General features: G+C 32.3%; 2 protein-coding genes across 4 annotated transcripts; one reads left to right on the top strand and one right to left on the bottom strand.

Annotated features, from left to right (window-relative positions):
• Nucleotides 1–193: 193 nt before the first annotated feature.
• Nucleotides 194–3,120, top strand: LOC120084712 (deSI-like protein At4g17486). Of its 3 annotated transcripts, none has more exons than XM_039040525.1 (5): nucleotides 194–469; nucleotides 572–778; nucleotides 1,386–1,673; nucleotides 2,069–2,339; nucleotides 2,643–3,120. In XM_039040525.1, exons 2-5 carry the CDS (start codon nucleotides 640–642, stop codon nucleotides 2,839–2,841), a joined length of 897 nt encoding a protein of 298 aa, XP_038896453.1. In that variant the 5' UTR covers nucleotides 194–469; nucleotides 572–639; the 3' UTR covers nucleotides 2,842–3,120. The 3 variants fall into 3 exon arrangements, with proteins under 3 accessions (XP_038896453.1, XP_038896452.1, XP_038896454.1); XM_039040524.1 differs by having other exon boundaries at nucleotides 196–459; XM_039040526.1 differs by lacking the exon at nucleotides 2,643–3,120 and having other exon boundaries at nucleotides 205–459; nucleotides 2,069–2,585.
• Nucleotides 3,121–6,189: 3,069 nt separating this feature from the next.
• Nucleotides 6,190–7,835, bottom strand: LOC120085067. The gene has a single exon (XM_039040914.1). The coding sequence runs from the start codon at nucleotides 7,707–7,709 to the stop codon at nucleotides 6,645–6,647; it is 1,065 nt and encodes a 354-aa protein (XP_038896842.1). The 5' UTR covers nucleotides 7,710–7,835; the 3' UTR covers nucleotides 6,190–6,644.
• Nucleotides 7,836–20,327: the final 12,492 nt, after the last annotated feature.

Below are 20,327 nucleotides of genomic sequence, written 5' to 3'. Positions count from 1 at the left end.
TTTATGGAAAAAATGTTCCCAAAGTTTTTATTTTTTTTTTTTCGAAAATAAAAAAATGAAAGTGTAATTATCTTAAAATTGTAATAATTAGCTTTCCAATTAATTGACAGGTGAAATTGAGATTTTTGGAGTTATTATCTTTTCAGTTATTTTTTAGTTATCTATCCATCCTCCTCACAATTCCCAAAAAAAAAAGAAAAAAATTAAAAAGAAAAAAAAATAATAAATTAAATTTCATTAACATGAATGTGTTATAAAAAAAGGGAGAAAAGAATTGGAGAAGAACGAGGATTATGGAGAGATCGGCGTGAGAAAATTGTTTCGGCCGCCGATAAAATCCACGGCCCGTTGCTCGATAATTCTTCATTTCAAACCCCAACTAACAAACCCTTTTGGTTTTTCCTTAAAAAATTCTCTCAATTTTCTCAATTCCCTGACGATTGATTTCCCATTTTGTTGGTAATGAATTGTGCGCTCCTTCTAATTCTCGCTTTTGGGTTTCTCAATCTTCTTTCTCTTTAACCAAATTCCTTCGGATTGAATCTTATGTGTTGTATGATTCTGATTTCAGAGAGACAGAGAAGGAGAAGGAGAAGAAGAAGAAGAAGAAGAAGAAGAGAAGTGGTGGGTTTGGGGAAAATGTTGTGCAGAATTGCTTTGATGTCGAAGAAGAAGAAGAGTGGAACAGTGCCGGTTTATTTGAATGTATATGATTTAACGCCGATCAATGGCTATGCGTATTGGCTCGGTCTTGGGGTTTACCATTCCGGTGTGCAAGGTTAGACAATTTATGGCGTTTTTTTTTTCCTTCTGTGTTTCTGTTCTTCCCTTTTTGGGATGTTGTTAACAGAGATTATGAGGGTTTGGTTTCTTGTAAATGGACCAAGGTTTTTTTTTTTTTTTTTTTTTGAATAAATTTTCTTGTTCTCCATTGGGTTTTTCTTCAGATCTGAGGTCGAATTCGTTCTGTTTTTGGCTGAAAGTTGTGATACTTGAGAAATAGGAGGAATAAAGGGGGGTTTTTATGGCTGTGTTGTGAAGTTTTCTGGTTTTGATCGTGTATTTATCTCTGTGAAAGATGATTATATAATGGCTAGCTTGATTTGGCTGAGATTTTGATGAATGATGTATTGAAAAATTTTAAGGTCCTGCATACTTTTTGCTTCTAATTGTTTGTTTATATGATTTTCTGTTGACCTTAATCTATATAGTTTGTGTTTGACCTTTATAAGAGTTTTTTGATTGATGACTTAAGCAGTCAATGTTTTTCTGTGATTAAAATCCAAAAGAAATCTCCAATCTATCCAGCTTGTTTAAATTATATTATCAAGTAGTACAGGGTGTTCAAAGTTCAAATATCTTACTGAGTAAGATGTTTTTTGCAGTTCATGGAGTTGAATATGCATTTGGAGCACATGAACATGCAACTTCAGGTATATTTGAGGTGGAACCAAGACAATGTCCTGGTTTTACATTTCGGAAATCAATTTGCATTGGAAGAACGAATCTAGGTCCAAAAGATGTTCGATCGTTCATGGAGAAACTAGCCGAAGAGTACTCTGGGAACACTTATCATCTTATAACTAGGAATTGCAACCACTTCTGCAATGATGTATGTGTAAGATTGACAGGGAAACCAATCCCTAGCTGGGTTAACCGACTTGCTCGACTTGGTAAGATCACCGATTATAATCCTAGTATAACTGTTCTCTTTTCCATAATCATATTCTGTTCTGTTCTATTCTCAAATATTGATCACCAAGCATCCTGCTTGTATTTGCTGTGTCATAGAAAACTTAGAAGTGAAAGTTTTCACTGAATGAAGCATCACCAGTTTACAAACAAACTGCCCATCATAACATAACCACTGTGTTTCTATAGCTTCCCCTGCATAATTAAGTTTATAACATGACATGACTCATGAGAATGTTGTGGCATCGAGACGTTAATTATCTAAGTGATAACGTTGCAAGTGCTTCGTTTATTCCCTCTACTACCTTCTGCACATCTGTGAGATTGAAACTTACGACAATTTGTGATCTTAATTTGATATGTTTTCGGTTTTCAGGTCTTTTCTGCAACTGCGTTCTTCCAGCGAGTTTGAATGAAGCAAAAGTTCGACAAGTAAGATCAGGAGATAAGCTTAATGAAGGTGTAAAGAAGAAATTGAAAAGCCAACCAAGTAGGTATAATGATACATCTTCTTCTAAGCCCCCACCACCACCTTTGCCTTCCAATCCTCCAACTTCAACCGTCAAAGTAAGTAGACAAAAACGATGTATCCCATCATCATCATCGGTGATTCATTCTTCAGCATCCACAACTCTGACTCTAAAGCTGTAAGAGCAATTGGTTGTTTCTGTTTATAGAATATTTAAGAGTTTAATTAACAAAAGAAGAAGATAGGCAAAATAGCATAATTTTCCATTTTGCCTTTCTACTACTAATCCCAAAAGAAAGAAAGAAAAGAAAATTGTGATGGAGCAATGAAAATTGTGTTGTGCAGCTGAATGAATCATTTTACCAAACTATGATTTTGATTGTGATATTTATCAAAATTTGAAATGGTGTATAGATGAGAAAAATAGTGCTTTTTTATTTTATTTATTTATTTATTTTTTTTTGGGGGGGGGGGGAGCTAGAAAAGGATGGAATGAAGAAGAAGAAGAAGAAGAAAGAAGAAAGAAGAAGAAGGATTTGTATGAAAATATGTCAACTCAAGTGGAGATGGCATTAATGGAAGTGGGTATGGTGGGGACTGGTTGGTGGAGGCTCCGTCCTCTTTCCATTCACTTTCATTTACCATTGATTGTTTCTTTATGGACCCAAAGTCTTCTCTGAATATATATTATCTTTCAACGTTGATGGTCAAAAATATACTGAAATGACAGCCTTCTTTTCTTCCTCCTTTCAATGGGGTAGAAACTCCCTTTCTCTGATAAGATTTGGCTCCAATGAAAGGCCTTGAAAGTTTGCAGGTGTGTAACCAATATTTGATTTGTGTAGAAGTATTGATTATATAGAAACTTGGATTTGTGTAGTTTGTATAGGTGTATAATGTGTTCCATGAGTCGGTTGTTTGACGAGATTAGTAAATTTATATATTTACAAGGTTCGAAATGGCGATGAGTTCAGATTTTGTAGAAATGTCAATTAGTTAAACTTGTTTGAATTATTTGATGAAACTTCAACTATATACATTATTTAAATGTCAATGTCAATGGTAATGCTCATAAGGTATAAGTAGATTTGTTTTCTCTCGATTTAGCCATTGGTTATTTCAGTTAACCTAACTATGAGTTGTAATGAAGTATGTAATGGTACATTAGGTAAGAATAGAAGTAAAAAAATAAGTTCTACAAATTTAATTATAGTATAACTAGCGAAAAGTTGTGGTTGTGGTCGTTCCTAAGTGTACGAGATTAGGCAAGATTAGAAGTAGAAGAATAATATTGTATTTGAACTTCCTTTAACATTTGATTATTCAAATCTAACTTAACTAAGAGTCGCAAATTGTCATCAAGGTATTATTATATGATGTTAGGTAAGTGTAGAAGTAGAAGAAAATATTTATATATATTTATATATTAGAGTCAAATATTGGTAGCCTTTCTTTGATTATTAGTGGGTCCATAAGTATGTGAAGCGTATCTAGTTCTTAATTAGTACATCAATTTGTTTAGGATACAGACAATTTGGGACTTTCAATATATATATATTATATTATATATATATTATATATTAATTTGAAAGCTGTTTTTAATTATATATTTTGACGTCAACGAATTGAGAAATTGTGTTTGTATGATTGAGAATTGGACGATATTCTTAAACCAACATTTTCAATTATTTTTAAATTAAATTTTTAAGGTTATAAATAGGATTTTCTTTAGGTTGGTTTTGGGTCAAATTTGGCCAACATGGTTTTGTAACTCATTTATTGGTTTGATATTTAAAGAAAACTTTTTTAATTCACTCTAACGGCAAAAGTCCATAGATACTCCCTCTTAGATTTAGCTTCTTTAAAAATCTGTCACTTTTTCTAATTATTTCTCAGTCTTAAATTTATTTTATATTAATATACTTTTTTCGATAAATTCAATTTTTCATAAAAATGTTTTTTATTGACTTTTATCAAATAATTTAAATTATTAGATTTAATTTAATTCATAATTTTTTTAAAAAATAATTATATTGTATTAAATTATAACTTCATATTAGTATGAAAATAATTAAAACAATAAATCTACTTTGATCTATATAAATGAATGAAAACAATAAATGTAAATTTTTTTAAGTTAAATTGTAAATTTAGTCCCTATAGTTTGGGAAAAAAAAAGTTTAGAATTTAGTCATATTATTTGATTAAAAAACCTTTAAATAGTCTCCTAGGAAGTATTTATGAGATTTTATTAAATTATAAGAATTAAATTCTAATTTTTGCAAAAAAAAATCATTTTTTTTAAAGGAAAGAAAAAGTTAAAATACAATTGAGATTTTTTTCCCTGAAAAGACACATGGGCACTCGTATTCCTTATTCGTGGAGGCTTCCAGCATATGCTTTTAGAAGAGGTGGGGATAAAATTTTTTTATACTTTTTTGACAAAATTATAAGCAGCAGAGAAAAATATGTGTAGTTGTTCACAAAATTGACTATATCTCCATCTTTTTCTATTTCAAATGTTTAATTTAAAAATTAAGTCATTAGAGGAAAAAAAATATTTTTTTCTTAAATCAATCTAAGACTTTAAAAGTAAAAAGACTTCTCAAATCTCAATTCTCTAGGAATTATCCAATAATGTGATTGGCATCTTTATTTAATGATTTTCCTTTGATTTTCATTTCAGAATAAATTTTGAGAGTAAAAGATCATGAAAATTATCCATTTTTAATACCACATAATTTAGGAATGTCATGAATTAATAAGTGTGTAAATTTAAATTTAAATTTTTGTAAGAATATCCATCTACACATTCTTTTAACTTTCATTAAAAAAAAGATAACTTATAATTATTTCAATCAAACTCATAAATCTTAATCAATATCTTTTATTAAATTTATATTTAAAAATCGTCAATGCATCAATTTTTAAAATATGTGGGTTTCTTCAAAGACAAAATTTATAGAATAGACAATCATAATTGGTACATGAATGGTTTTAAAAAATAATCCTAATTAAGAGTCTAGATTTATTTGTTCATCAAAGTTTAGAGGTTTAATCGTTAAAATTATAAGTCTCACATTAGAGTTCAAACGAAATATAACAAAAGGTACACAAGGATATACCTACTAAACTTAATGATTTAGGCTAAATTTGACATTGCTTTAGCCGTTAAAATCACTTTTAAAAATATGATAATTTCAAGTTCAGAGCAGTGTCCTTTTAGCTTTTAGATTCTCAATCATATAGAATTTTTAATTAATATTTAATTTTTAATTTTATACTTTAAAAAGAATTTTTATTTTATATATTTATGTTGTTCACACCTGATCATATCTATTTTCTATTTTTCATGAGTTAAATGCATCATTTTTTTTAAAAAAATACCATATTAATTTTTTTTAAATAAACCTATTTTCTTCAATATTTAAAATTTAATCTATAACAAACAATTATTTACAATTTTAAATTACATTTTCTTAAAAAAAAAATTATTATAAATCTATTTTAATTATTATATTTAAAATAAGACGTTTTTATATTTATTTACCAAACCCTCTAACATATTTTTTCAAATTTTAGCTGAAATTTACCAAATACTAATTTACTTATTTTCCTATTTGATTTTTCTAAAAGCCCCGTTATTTTAAAATGCAGCCTCAAACGGAACCTTACATTAATACACTTATTAGTTCAAATTTCTAATTCATCCAACTCCTTTCCATCTAGATGTATAAATTGATATTTTCTATTTAAAAATTTTATATTCTGATAATTACAGATATAGGTAACTAACACAAACCAGAATGAAATAAAAGAAAAGTTGGGGGAATTATAATTTAACAATAGTTGTTAGGCCTACACATGCATCTATTCAATTTTTTTTTTTTTTTTTAAAAAAAAAAAAAAAATCTTTTTTTTAAAAATGATAATCATAAAAAAATGTCAAACTAATGAACTTAGTTTCTATCATTAACTCAATAAAAAAAATTAAAATTTTGTTATTTTGGATAAATAATTTTTGAAACTTTTATATTTTTAAAAATATGAATATATAATTTGTAACGTTATAATTTACACCTAAAACAATTTGTTTCTCCCGACTTTTTCTGTGGTTTTATTTCATCAAACTTTCCTCAGTTTCCCCATCTTCATCTTCATCTTCACTGTTCCCAACGGAACTAACTTGAATGGAATCCATCATCTTCATCTCCCACTTTCAGATTCAGTTTCATTATACATTTTACTTGTCCCCATTCAAACAGGAAGACGACACAGACTCATTGCCTTTTTTGTCCTCTCTCTAAACTTCCAAATTCCCTCAAACAGAATCCAAAGCTAAACTTCCAAACGGAATCACCACTAAAACTTTCATTCATACTCTTTATGTAACAGATTAAACAGAAGAATTTTGGGAAAACAATGAATCAACTGTAATGATAATTAAAGATTTCTTGTAATTTGTACCTATGATCTGTTAATTTCACCTTCTCCAAGCGTATATTAGTAGAGAAAATCCCAATGGTGCTCCAATTTGATCGCTATCTTCACTGTTAGCCCACTCCATAACTGAGGAACTAGCTCCGGCGGACGATCCGACGGACGACGTCGACATCGAGACTGAAACCGATGATGAGGATAAGCTACTTCTCATCCTTCTCCACTCCAATTCGTTCAATCCTAGATTCCAATTCTGCTGTCGCCCCACTGGATTGCTCTGTTCTTTGTCTTCCTCTTCGAATCTGAACATAAACACTGCATTTCCTCTGTTTTCTTTCTCCAATTCGAAAACCCAATTATAGACATCCCAATACACATCCATTGGAACTCCGGCGACTTCGATTCTTTCATTTCCCCTAAACTTCCATTTCAGCCGCTTGATTTCTAGAACCTTTTTTCCATCAACACTGAACGAGAGTCCCAATTCGTCGTCGTTGTAGTTGGAGAAGCCGCAATCGATTTCGATTTCTCGGATTTGACCGGCGAATTTTGCCTTCGTGGTGTAGATTTTGTGGGCGATTACATGTTCCCTTTTGAGAATTAGGGTTTGGGGAATTCGGGGCGGTTTAGCCGCTCTGATCTTCGTGGAGGCTTCGTTGATCATATCGCCGACGAGAAGCGTCATTTCACCGTCAACGACGACGGCGATGAAGAATCCAGAATCGGGTTCGGGCGAGGATGAGAAACGGGCTCGGCGAAGGTCCCAGAAGACATGGATGCTGTCAGAAAGCTTCTCAGAGCCGTGCTTGTTCCGTGGAATTAGAGGTCTGATAAGGAGGCGAAAAGAGATTGAAGAAGAAGAAGAAGAAGAAGAAGAAGAAAGATTTAGAGGTGAATCAAATGGATTAGGGTTTTGATGGAAGTGAAGGAGAAGGGAGTGAGAGAAGAGGGATTGAGACCAAGAGAGGGAAAAGAGAGCGAAATTGGTGTGGTAAATGCAGGTGGTGAGATTAGGGCAGCCGGAAATTGAGGAGGAAGAGCGGCAACGGCGACGATGGCGGTGGTGGCCGGAGGATGGGCGGAAGCAGGAAGAGAAGGCGGCCGACATTGGAGGGGAAATTTGAGAAGTGAAATTTGCAGAGATTTGGAAATGAAGGAAGGCAGTCCCCTGCGGCTGCCGCTGCCAATATCACTCGCCTTACTATTATTAGACCAATCCCTTGGATGGGACTTTTTAAACTTAGTTATTTTATTATTTGTTTACCACAATTATTTTTATTATTATTTATTTTATATATGAAAAAAAGATATCTAGGTATAGAGGTGTTCGTTGGGCTGGGTTGGAAGGAAAACTTTTCGGATCCAACCTGATTGTAAATTTTTTAACCCAAATAAACCTAATTAAAAAATGAATCCAACCCAACTATGAAATATTTGGGTTGGATTGGTTTGGGTTAATCGGGTAATTTATTTAAAATTTTATTCTAAAAATAAGCAAAACGTAAATATGTAAAAATATTATTTAATTATTTTCATACATTGAATTAAGATTAACAACTCAATTTCAATTTATATAGTGAAAATTTTCTTTTTAAAATGCAAAAAAACTAATTTTGAGAGTTGTTGAAGAATAAATTATTTTAAAAAAATATTGAAATTAAATAAAATTAAAATCAATATATGTATAAATAATTGTGTTATGAGTAATAAAAAAATATATTTTAAAGTTAATAATAAATTTGGATTGATTCGGGTTGGTTTGAATTATATTAGNATGAACCAACCCAACCCAACCCATAAAATTTTCATTTATTTGAACCCAACCCAACCCGTGATAACCCAACCCAAACCACACGGGTTGGATTGAGTTGATCGGTTTTTTCAGGTCATTGGGTTTTTTGAACACCCCTATTTAGGTACATCTTGATCAACATCTATGTATCCCACTAAATTATTCAACAAAAATTTATCGGCCATTTTTGCTTACAAAAATATTTTAATTATTTTTTTTTTTGTGTATAATGTGAGTGAGATGCATAGAGATAGATGATATCTGGTATGCACCTAATTATTACCTATCACAAAAATATTTATAGAAGTGGTGTTTATGGTTTCAGACTTTTAAAACTTAGTTATTTTATTATTTACTCATTTTTAAAGTTATTTATATTATATTTGGGTGCAATTTGGACCGTCAAATTGTTCCATTATAATTATACTCATAGTTCATAAATTGTGCTTATTTATAATTTGGGCAGCCAAATTGTTCAATTATTGTCATGTGCCAATTTTTGTAAAAGAAAATCAAATTATTTCTTATTTTATTTTTACTGTGTAAAGATGAAACTTAGGTTGCATCTCATCATTAGTCCCACTTATAATCAAGGTTTAAAATGTCAACTAAATGACAATGTCGAAATTAAAAATGTTGATAAAAATATTGACAAAATTTTAACATTAATGAATATTTCTAAACTATTAAAAAAACAAATAATTCAAATAAATTATGTAAATTAATAAATAAGCCTTTTATGTTTTTTTTAATAAGTTAAAATGTTTATTATTATTTTATATTCACGTTAGTGGCATTTTTTTGTTTTTCTATATACTTTTTGTGGCATAATGGAAATGTAAATTCAGCCTCATATCAACATGGAACTCATGAATATATAGAAATGTCATTGAAAATTTGATGTAATGTTTTCAATATATTTATTGTGTTGTCGTCTTAAAAGTTTCACTTTGAAGGCGTTTGGGGCATATAATAGATTATTATAGTATGTGGGTTATAATAAACTTTGTGTTATTATAGTTTGTGTTGGGATATAGATTATTATAGTCTGATTTATAATAGTCTGTGTTTGGGGTACATAGTATTTTAGTTGTGTTTGGAGTGCAAGTTAGGTTATTATAGTCTAAATTATTAATTTCAATGTAGGTTATTTTAGATTGTGTGTAATTTTTTAAACTATTATTTTTTATAATACAAATAATTATGCACATGAACTATCATATTTTGAAAATATAATTAAAACTATATGTTCCATCAATTAATACAAAATTAATTGGATTTTAATGCATGTTAAAAGCTAACATTTTTTTTTGTCATTTTGGGAGTTATCTTAGTTAACATGGACAAAATATTTTTTTTTTTAAAAAAAAAGTACATTATTTCAGGATGCAATTCATGTGTTACATATGTAAAGCTCTATTTTTTTGGAGGTACAAAAAAAATCTAAAACAAAATATCTAACTCGTGATTGCATGATTAAAATATTGGCCACCAAGATTACATACCAAATCTACTACAAACTTAAATGCATAATTGAAACAAAATAATGCTCATTATCAAAAAGTAGCCCAAAACTCAGGTTGATCAAACATTCTCTTGAAGGAAGAGGTTACAATAATCCAACTTCAGGACTGTGGGAACATATAAAAAGCTGTCTGTATCTTGCACATTGCAGAATATGATTTGCATAAGGTTCACCCTCTGTCGGTTATACAATTCAGAAATATCTTGGAGTTGGCTCATGACTTCTGCACGCAGTTCGACCTCTGTTGCAACATCTTTTTTAGCCATTCTACAATCGCCTTCAACTGGTTATTTGCAAAGTCCATTACATTCCTAACAATCTCTGACGTTTAAGATTGATATCAACTTCGCTTCCTCTTACTTCATCTCAAATCATTTCCTTTTTTAGTTCTTCGACCAGTATGCGTTTCACGCATCCCATCCTGGGACATGTCCATTCCCTAATTAGACATCATGGGGATGTTCAAATCCTGTGATACACCAATGGGGACACCATCATTCATATGGTTTGGCACATTATGAGGAACTGTGAAGTTCGAATGGAAGCAGGATTGTCCCAATTTCGATTTTCACATAATGAAAATTTACGGAACCTACAATTATGCAAAGCCATAAATTTTACAACATGCTTTTGAGAAAGAGGGAATTAGGGAAGAAATACCACTTACCCTTGAAGAACAAATTCTTCACGAAATCCCTCCTCGATCTGTCACGAACACTTTGATCTCCAAAAACCTAAATGGCCACCACCAAGCGGAGCCTTCTGTATTCTTTTTTGTATAGAGAACTGGCAGGAGGTGTGAGCTCTACTTCTTTTTGGAAGAGGGAGGAGGAATTTGAGAGATGAAGAAGAATTTTTTTTTTTCCTCTCTGTGTACTTAGGAGTTATTTCAAAGAAACTCACAGAGAGACACTCTCTCCTGTGAAGAAGACAAAGAAAAAAAATAAAAAATCACTCCCATCCACTTTTGCCACACGATTGTTAGATAGAAAAATAGGGGGAGACTTATTTTCATAACTCCCTCAATTAATTTAATTGAAAATTAAATTAAATATAAATATATAAATACATATATATAATAACTAACTTATCATATTTATATATAACTATATGTTAAATCAAATATAACATATAACCAATAGTTTTATTTTGCATCAAATACAATATAACCTATAGTTTTTATTTCTCTCAATCATTCATGGTATTTAGTATAAATCACATTTACACTAAATTTAATTATATTAATCTTTCATCTATATAATTAATATTTGAATCATATTCATATATTTAATTCCTCTCAAATTCAACTTTATGTTATAATGTATTGAATACATTATATTAATTCTATCACATATAATTAATTAAATTAATTATATCATATATAATTAATTCTTTCAGTTAATTTGAATAATTCAAATTAATCCAAAATTAATTATCAATAATCCTTGTTGAGCTACAGATGGGACCTTATGAACCTGTAAATTGAAGCTTCAATGGTACTTGAACAATTAATTAAACTCCTTTAATTAAATTATTCAACATTCATTAACTGTCGGTCACTCCATTAAAAATCGTCAGCTGCACTCTTCGCACTACAAATATATTTCTGTGTCAATTGGATATAACCAGTCAACAGTGTTATGATCCTTCACAAATTTCTTGTAAGTACAGTTGAGCCAAAATTACCATTTTGCCCCTAGTTACATCTAACTCCTTAAGTTCCATTGATCCTTCTAATGAACAAAGTCATTGTCCAACTATGACCAAATCCTTCTCGGGCAAAGAGAAAGTGTGACGCCACATTTTCAAGCCTCGAAATCAACCCTTAAGGGAGCAATTTATCTACTTACCCCGACATCAGGGAAGAAGTGAATTCCGTCTTGTGTAATTGTGTTCCTAACTCCCCTATCAGATGAATCCCCAAAATGGTAGGCATATTGAGTCAGTCATCTGGCCACTCTCGTCTATGCAAATCCAATAACCGCCTTCATAAGCAGGAGTTCACAACTCATCAAGATTCAAGTCATGTCACCTATGGTCATCCTAGTGAAATGTAAGTCTCTATTATTAACAACGTTATATAATGAGACTAGTCATTTTGTGGCTCGATCTTATACAAACTCTTTGTATACGATACCCTTGCTCACATGTCTCCACATGAATGATCAGTGTCAGATCATTTGTAGCACTTTACAATACTTGTAATATCTACAAAACAGGTTTTATCCGTAGTGTCACCAGAATAAGGTACCCATGCTTATCCAACAACTACAGACCATTTAGATTATCATTTAAACATGATCCACCTGTATGTTTTTACATACATGTTTAAATTACATAAAATAACCTAGGATCTTTATTTATTGGATTGAGTGTATGCTCATAAAATAACAATTATTTTGATGATAACAATTTGTTTATATAGATTTTACAAACTACAAGAATACAAGAGAGATTTAGGACACTAATCCCAACACATTAGTCCCAACGTCTGGATAGGTCTCTAACCGTGCTCCTGTAGCTTTATCCTTGACGAAGATATTCCTAAATATGAAAACCCAATCAACTAAATAAATAGTATAAAAGTACTATTATCAATCAATGTACAATGAAAAAATTAGGCCTACAAAACAGAGGATTGACCAATCATTGTGAATGAATCTACTTTTTAAAAAAAAAACAGTAAATAGGAATAGGATTCAACCTCAAAGATATGAAATTCATTCATTGAAATTCGAATTTCAGAATATATCGTGAATACTAGTAAATCAGAAAACAATAATGCATATACAAAAATCAATAATGTAAAATCAGAAACCAAAAGATATCATTTCACTCAAGGCAATGTGCAATGAAGTAAATGAATTGAAAATCAGACACCAACAATAGAAATACAAAGACTAATAATGTGCATTAGAAATCGAAAGATGCACAAAAGTTTATGCTAATGTGAAATGAAGCACATAAACCGAAAATCAGAGACTTACAATTGACATATATGGACTAATAAACTGAAAATAGAGACCTACAATTGACACACATGGACCAATAATGTGTATTATAAATCAAAAGATACACAAAACTTCATGGTAATATGAAGTGAAGCATATGAACTGGAAATTAGAGACCAACCAGCATTCATACAGAGCCCAGTAATGTTGTTTCAGAAACCAAAAGATGCACAAAACGTCATAGTAATGTGAAACAAAGAACGTAAAATGAGAAGCAGAAGTCGAGAGTGAACATACAAGAGCAAATATGTTGCATTCAAATTCAAAACATGTAAAAAAGTTTAATCTAATGCTTACAAAAAAAAAAAATCCTCATCATTTGCTGCGAAAGGAAGAAAAACAAATTTTTTACCTTATCCCCCTACCAAACTCCAGTATGCATCCTTTAACCCCTACCAAACTCCAAAAGAGAACCTTCAACCCCCACCATGCAAGACCGAACAAAGCAATAAAGGGGATCCTTCATTTGGAGCGGCAAGAGGATCTTTCATTTGAAGCGGTAAGAGGAAAAAGGAAAGGAAGCATTTGGAACGACAAGGAGAAAGAGGAAGTCAGACTAGACGGGTTCAGATCTTGAGGAAAGCGTGCATTTGGAGTGAAGATTCGGAAAACCGTGCGGAAACGTGATATGTATCTTGTCTCTTAATTTAATTTTATAGAACAATGACAAATCACGGAAACTTATGTGCGATAAACATTATCCAACAGCATGCATTTACACAGTACAAAGAGAGAAACAAAGGGAGAGTCTTTTACTTACTCTCGAAGACTAAAAATCTTCACGATTTCACCCCTACACACTACACGAACACAACAAACAGTATTCTTCCTTGAAGACCACGTACTATGCAACAAGACACCACTAACGGGTTACCTCTGTATTCTTGGAGGATGAGAATCAATGAGAGGGGTGGGCTTCGCTTTAATTTGGAAGAGAGGGATTTTTGGTTCCTTGAGATGAGAGTTTGCAGAGAGTTCTTTCTATGTAAAAAATTTAAGGAGAACCACTTATGTGAAGAAGAAAATGAATGAAATAAATCTCTCTGCCTGTAACACGTTTAAACGAGAGAAGTGGGTTGATGGAGTTATAACTCCTTCCCCATTATTTAATATTAAATTCAAAAATAAATTTAATATATGAATATATATTATATATATATATATATATATATATATATATTAATATATATATGTATAGATTAACTACATTAATATATATAACAAAATCTTATATTATTTCAAATATAACACATAATCTATAGTTTATATCATATCATATATGATATAACCTATAGATTATTATTTTCTCACTTAACCTATAGTATTTAATATGAATCAAATTCATATTAAATTTAACTTATAGTATTTATATGAATCACATTCATATAATTAAATATTAGAATCATATTCAAATAATTATTTCCTCTCAAATAAAACTTTATACTATAATGTATCAAATACATTATATTAATTATATCATAAATTAATCCAAAATTAATTCAATTCTCATCAATCCCAGTTGAGCTATCAAAAGGACCTTATGAACCTATAGATTGAAGCTCCAATGGTACTTAGTTAATTTAACTCTTTAATTAATTAACCAATTTCTATTAACTGTCAATCACTCCATTAAAGACCGACAATTGCATTCTTTGCACTACAGATATATTTTCGTGTACATTGGATATAACCAATCAACGGTGCGTTGATTCTTCACAAATTGCTCGTAAGTACAGGTGGGCCAAAATTATCATTTTGCCCCTGTAATTACATCTAACTCCTCAAGTACCATTGATCCCTCTAATGAATAATAAGTTATAATCCAACTATGACCAAAACCCTCTCAGGCTAGGAGATGGTGTGGTGTCACATTGTTCAAACCTCGAAATCAACCTTTAAGGGAGAAATTTCTCTACTTACTCTATCTATAGAGAAAGAGTGAATTTCTTCTTGTGTAGTTGCGTTCCCAACTCCTCAATTAGACAAATCTCCAAAATGGTAGGCATATTGAGCCAGTAAATTGGCCACTCTTACCCATGAAAATTAAAGGACCGCTTTCATAGGTAAGAGTTCATAACTCACTCAGGATTTAAGTCAAGTCACTTATGATCATCCTATTGAAATGTAAGTCTCTTTTATCAACGGTGTTATATAGTGAGACTATTCATTTCGTGGTCTGGTCTTATACAAACTCTTTGTATAGAACATTCCCGCTCACATCTTTCCACATGAATGATCAAGATCAAATCATTTGTAGCACTATACAACAATTAACAACTACATCTTGCATCTCACTAACCGATTTTTCAAGAAACAAAAACAGTGTTCTAAAACAAAATGTAAAAAAATAAACACATTATAGGCATGCTTTTGATGACGGGAAATAAGAAGGAAGAACCATTCTTACCTTTAAAGATTCTTGAGCTCCTAGAACGATCCTATTGATGGAACGAACACATGCACAGCAGAAGAAAAATGGATCTAAAGTACTCTAATTAGATTAATTATATAGATAAGCATGCAAGTAATCAAACAAGTAAAAGAGGAAAAGAATACAACATTTGTAGTATTTGAATCTTCTCTGAATCAGCTCCAATCTCCTCACGAACGGTTCGTAGACCACCACGAGAGTCTTCCTGACTATTCTCTGACCTTAGAATGGGATGGTGGAATCCGGTGATAATTTGGAGAGGAAAAAGCTAAAGCTTTGAGAGGAAAATGGATGAAATTATCACATAATCTCATCTAAACCCACTACGGCCAAGAGATCTTTAAAAGCATTAAACACTCCTTTTAACGATCATTACATGAAAACATGAAAATTTGAGCTTGATGAGAATTTGAAACTAAAAAATCCACTAACTCAAAAAGTGGGATTTAGTGGGACAAGTGCTTCAAATGAGGACAACACTTAGCCATGCAAAAATTGGTATTTTCTACTCACAAATGTTGGATCTGAAGGAAACCAAGCATGGGGATTTCCATGAGCAGGAAAGAGATCATTCCAAATTTCATTCGAGTGAACACAATCAATTACAGTCTAAGAACGAAAACTAACAGGTCATGCACAACAAAAAATTACAGCATGCTTCAATAGAATCAAGGGATAGAGTATGCATACCTTTGAAGAAATATTCTTCACGAAACCCTTGATCAATCTTCAAGCGTCCAAGAATAGCAATGCTCGAACACAACGATCGGTACAACACGAACACAATAAACGTAGCCTCCACGAATCAATCGAGTCTAACTCGATCCACGAAGTGAGTGAGGACACCACCACAATGGTTACCTTGGTTTTCTCGGTGTGAGAATCCAGAAGTTGTGGGCTCTGTGTGATCTTGGCTTGAGAAAGGGACTGGAGGACAACGATCGAGTAGACGATCGAGCAAGTAGGAGATAAGCAGTTATCTATTGTATAAACGATATGCTTGATCGTTTAGTAAATGGCAGCCTATCGTATAGACTATGCCACTCGATCGTTTATCTACGATCAGTTGAAAGACTATCGTATGGTCAAAGCTACACGATCATTTAGTCTCTGAACACTATCGCTTAGTGAAACACTTTCACTTGATAGCTTTATTGGGATTGGTGTTCTAATTCTCCCGGAGTCTCGTAGTTTGTAATATATACTCAATGTTATGAACAAAATAACAGTTATTTTGTCTAGCATTTACTCATATCCAATAAACAAAACTCTATGGTTATCATATGTAAACTTAAACATGTATATGAGATATATAAGTGGATCATGCCTTAAGTGATAACCTAAATAGGTCTGTAGTATAAGAATTAAGAAAGGATACCTGATCATGGTGACACTACGAATACGGCTCGTTTTATAGAGGTTTGTAAGTGTTGTGAACTACTACAGATGGTAGATCCTGACCATTCATGTGGAGATATGCGAGCGGGGTTGTCCTATGCAAAGAGTTTGTATAAGACCGGACCACGAGATGATTCGTCTCTGTATATAACGTCGTTGATACTGGAGACTTACATCTCACCTAAACGACCATAGTTGACATGACCTCAATCCTGAGTGTTTTGGGAACTCCTACCTTTGCGGGCGGTCCTTTGTTTAGTATGGGTGACGGTGGCCAGATTGCCAACTCAACATGCCAACCTTTTTGGGGACTTGTCTGGTTTGGGAGTTGGGAACTCAGTTACACAAGATGAAATTCACTCCTTCCTCGAAACAGGGGTAAGTAGATAGATTGCTTCCTTAAGGGCTGATTTCGGGGCTTGAAACATAGTGGCCACAACTTCTCTTTGGAAGAGAAGGCTCAATTATAGTAGTACTATGACTTATGTTCATTAGAAGGATAAGTGGTACTTAAGGAGTTAGATGTAACTACAGGGGCATAATGGTTATTGGCCCAGTTATACTTACGAGCGATCTGTGAAGGGTTATCCCACTGTTGATCGGTTGATATGGACACATAATATATCTGTAGTAAGGAGAGTTCAATTGTCGGTCTTTAGTGGAGTGCCTGGCAGTTAACAGATGGTGGATCCCGTGACTAAAGAGTTTAGTTAGTTATTCACGTACCGTTGGAGTTTCGAGCTACAGATCCATAAGGTCCACTTGGTAACTCAATGGATTCAAGTTAAGGATCAGTTCTTGGTGTTGATTTAAAATGTTCAAATTGGCAAGAGGTGATTCGATTATATATGATATGATCGATATGATGTATGAGATACATCAAATGGAGGATTAATGTAAATGAGATTTACATTAAGGACCGTGAAATAGAAAAAGAGCTATGGTTTCTATGTTTCATGAGATGAAATATTAAAACTATATGTTATAAATATAGTATGGTAAGTTGGTTATCATATATATTTATAATAATATTAATTATTGGATAATTATCTTTTTTTCTAATAACCAATTGAGTAAGAGGTTATTGGTGGTTTCATGGTAACCGTGAGATAATAGGAAAAATGTTTTCCTAAATTTAGTAGTTGATGATTGAGTATGGGATTCACTAAACGATAGTCGAAGAGATACTAGATGGTCGTATAGTGACTTTACACGATAGTCACTCTGCTGGCCGATTAGCTAAACGATCGAGGAGCTTTTGCTAAACGATTTCATAGCTTCTGTTAAATGATTCAACATCGTCTATACGATAGACATTGTCATCTCTCACTTGCTCAATCGTTTACACGATTGTTCATCCAATCTCTTCCTCTAACCAAGTCCACACAGAGCCCACACTTCTGGATTCTTACATCGAGAATACCAAGGTAGCCATTGTGGTGGTGTCGTACTTAACTCGAGATAATCGAGGTTTTTGGAGGCCGTTCGTTGTGTTTGCGATTGTTGTGATCGTGTTGTGTTGCGGTCGTAGTGTTCAAGCATTCGGGTTTGCAGTATTGCTAATTGTTCGAGCGTTCGTGATCAAGGGTGTTGAAGATAAGTCTTCAAAGGTATATGAATTATTTTCCTTGATCTCTTGTAAAAGCATGTTGTAATTTCGTATGTTGCATAGCCTGTATGTTTCCGTTTGTGTGTTGTAATTGTTTATATTCATATATGAATGAAATTTAGAACGTTCATTTCGTTGCTCATAGAAATCTTTATGTCCGATTTCCTTTAAGCTTATCCGTGAATGCTTTCTGAATGTAGTAACTCTAATTTTAGGGAAAAAAAATTTCTTTTATCTCACGGTTACCATAAAACCACCAATAACCTCCCACTCAATCAGTTATTAGAGAAAAAGTAATTAATTATCATATAATTAATATATTATAAATAAATATGATAACCAACTTACCATATTATAATTATAACCTATAGTTTTAATATTTCATCTCATGAAACATATAAACCATAGTTCTTTTTCTATTTTATGGTACTTAATGTAAATCATATTTACGTTAATCCTCTACTTGATGTATCTCATATATCACACCAATTATATCATATATAATTGAATTTCCACTTATTAATTTGAACACTTCAAACTAACCCCAAGAACTGATTCTCAACTTGAATCCATTAAGCTACCAATGGGACCTTATGGACCTGTAGTTTAAAGCTCCAACCGTACATGAATAACTAACTAAACTCTTTAGTCACGAGATCCACCATCCGTTAATTGTCAGGCACTCCACTAATGATCGACAGCTGCAGTCTCTTCACTACAGATATATTTCTATGTCCATATCAACCAATCAATGGTGCGATAACCCTTCACAGATTACTTGTAAATGCAGCTGGGCCAATTTACCGTTTTGCCCCTATAGTTACATCTAACTCCTTAAGACCATCGATTCCTCTAATGAACAATAAATCATAATCCTACTATGATTGGGTCCTCTCTTCCAAAGAGTAGATGTGGCCACTATGTTCAAGACTCGGAATCAGCCTTTAAGGGAGCAATCTATCTACTTACCTCTGATTCGGGAAAGAAGTGCATTTTGTCTTGTTTAACTAAGTTCCCAGCTCTCCAATCAGACAAATCCCCAAAAAGGTAGGCTTGTGGAGTTGGCAATCTGGCCACTCTCACCCATACTAATCAAAGGACTGCTCTCAAAGGCAGGAGTTCCCAAAACACTCAGGATTAAGGTCATGTTACCTATGGTTGTTTAAGTGAGATGTAAGTCTCAAGTATCAATGACGTTATATAAAGAGACTAATCATCTCGTGGTCCGATCTTATACAAACTCTTTGTATAGGACACCCCCGCTTGCATGTCTTCACATGAATGGTCAGGATCAAACCATCTGTAGTAGTCACAACACTTGTAAACCTCTATAAAGCGGGTCGTATCCGTAGTGTCACCAAGATAAGGTATCCTCATTAATCCTTATATTACAAACCTTTTAGGTTATTACTTAAAGCATGATCTACTTGTATATCTTATATACATGCTTAAGTTTACATAAAATAACCATGGATCTTTGTTTATTGGATATGAGTAAATGCAAATAAAATAATGCTTCTTTTATTAATAACAATGTGTACAAAGTTTACAAACTACGATGATCTTAAACTTGGTCAAAGTTTGACTCTCAAAGTCCAAAGTCAGTAAATTTGACTTTTTGACTTTCAAAAATAAAAAATCAATAATTTGACTTCCATTGTATATTTGACCTAGTCAACAATTTGACTTTTAATGCAATTTTGACCAAATATATCTTATATTATTATGTTCCTAGCTCCCCATCGGTCTTGTCCTTAAAATGGTAGGCATGTTGAGTCGACGAACTGACCACTCTCACCCATACCAATAAAAGGTCAATCCCTCGTGAACAGAAGTTCATAATACACTCAGGATTAAGACTAAATTGCCTAGGTCATTGAATTGAAATAGGAACCTAACTTATTAACGGTTTTACATATAGTGGTTACTATTTTGTGGTCCGGTCTTATACAAACTTATT

Source organism: Benincasa hispida, chromosome 9 (genome assembly GCF_009727055.1).
Source record: "Benincasa hispida cultivar B227 chromosome 9, ASM972705v1, whole genome shotgun sequence".
Classification (NCBI taxonomy): Eukaryota; Viridiplantae; Streptophyta; class Magnoliopsida; order Cucurbitales; family Cucurbitaceae; genus Benincasa; species Benincasa hispida.
The sequence above is the reverse complement of the archived record's forward strand: the minus strand, read 5'-3'. Positions and strand labels throughout refer to the sequence as shown.

Coding starts and splice junctions, on each gene's coding strand:
- LOC120084712 (XM_039040525.1), top strand. CDS start 640: ATGTTGTGCAGAATTGCTTTGATGTCGAAGAAGAAGAAGAGTGGAACA. Junction 1,674..2,068: donor TAACCGACTTGCTCGACTTG/GTAAGATCACCG, acceptor TTCGGTTTTCAG/GTCTTTTCTGCAACTGCGTT. Junction 2,340..2,642: donor ACAACTCTGACTCTAAAGCT/GTAAGAGCAATT, acceptor GGGGGGAGCTAG/AAAAGGATGGAATGAAGAAG.
- LOC120085067 (XM_039040914.1), bottom strand. CDS start 7,709: ATGTCGGCCGCCTTCTCTTCCTGCTTCCGCCCATCCTCCGGCCACCAC.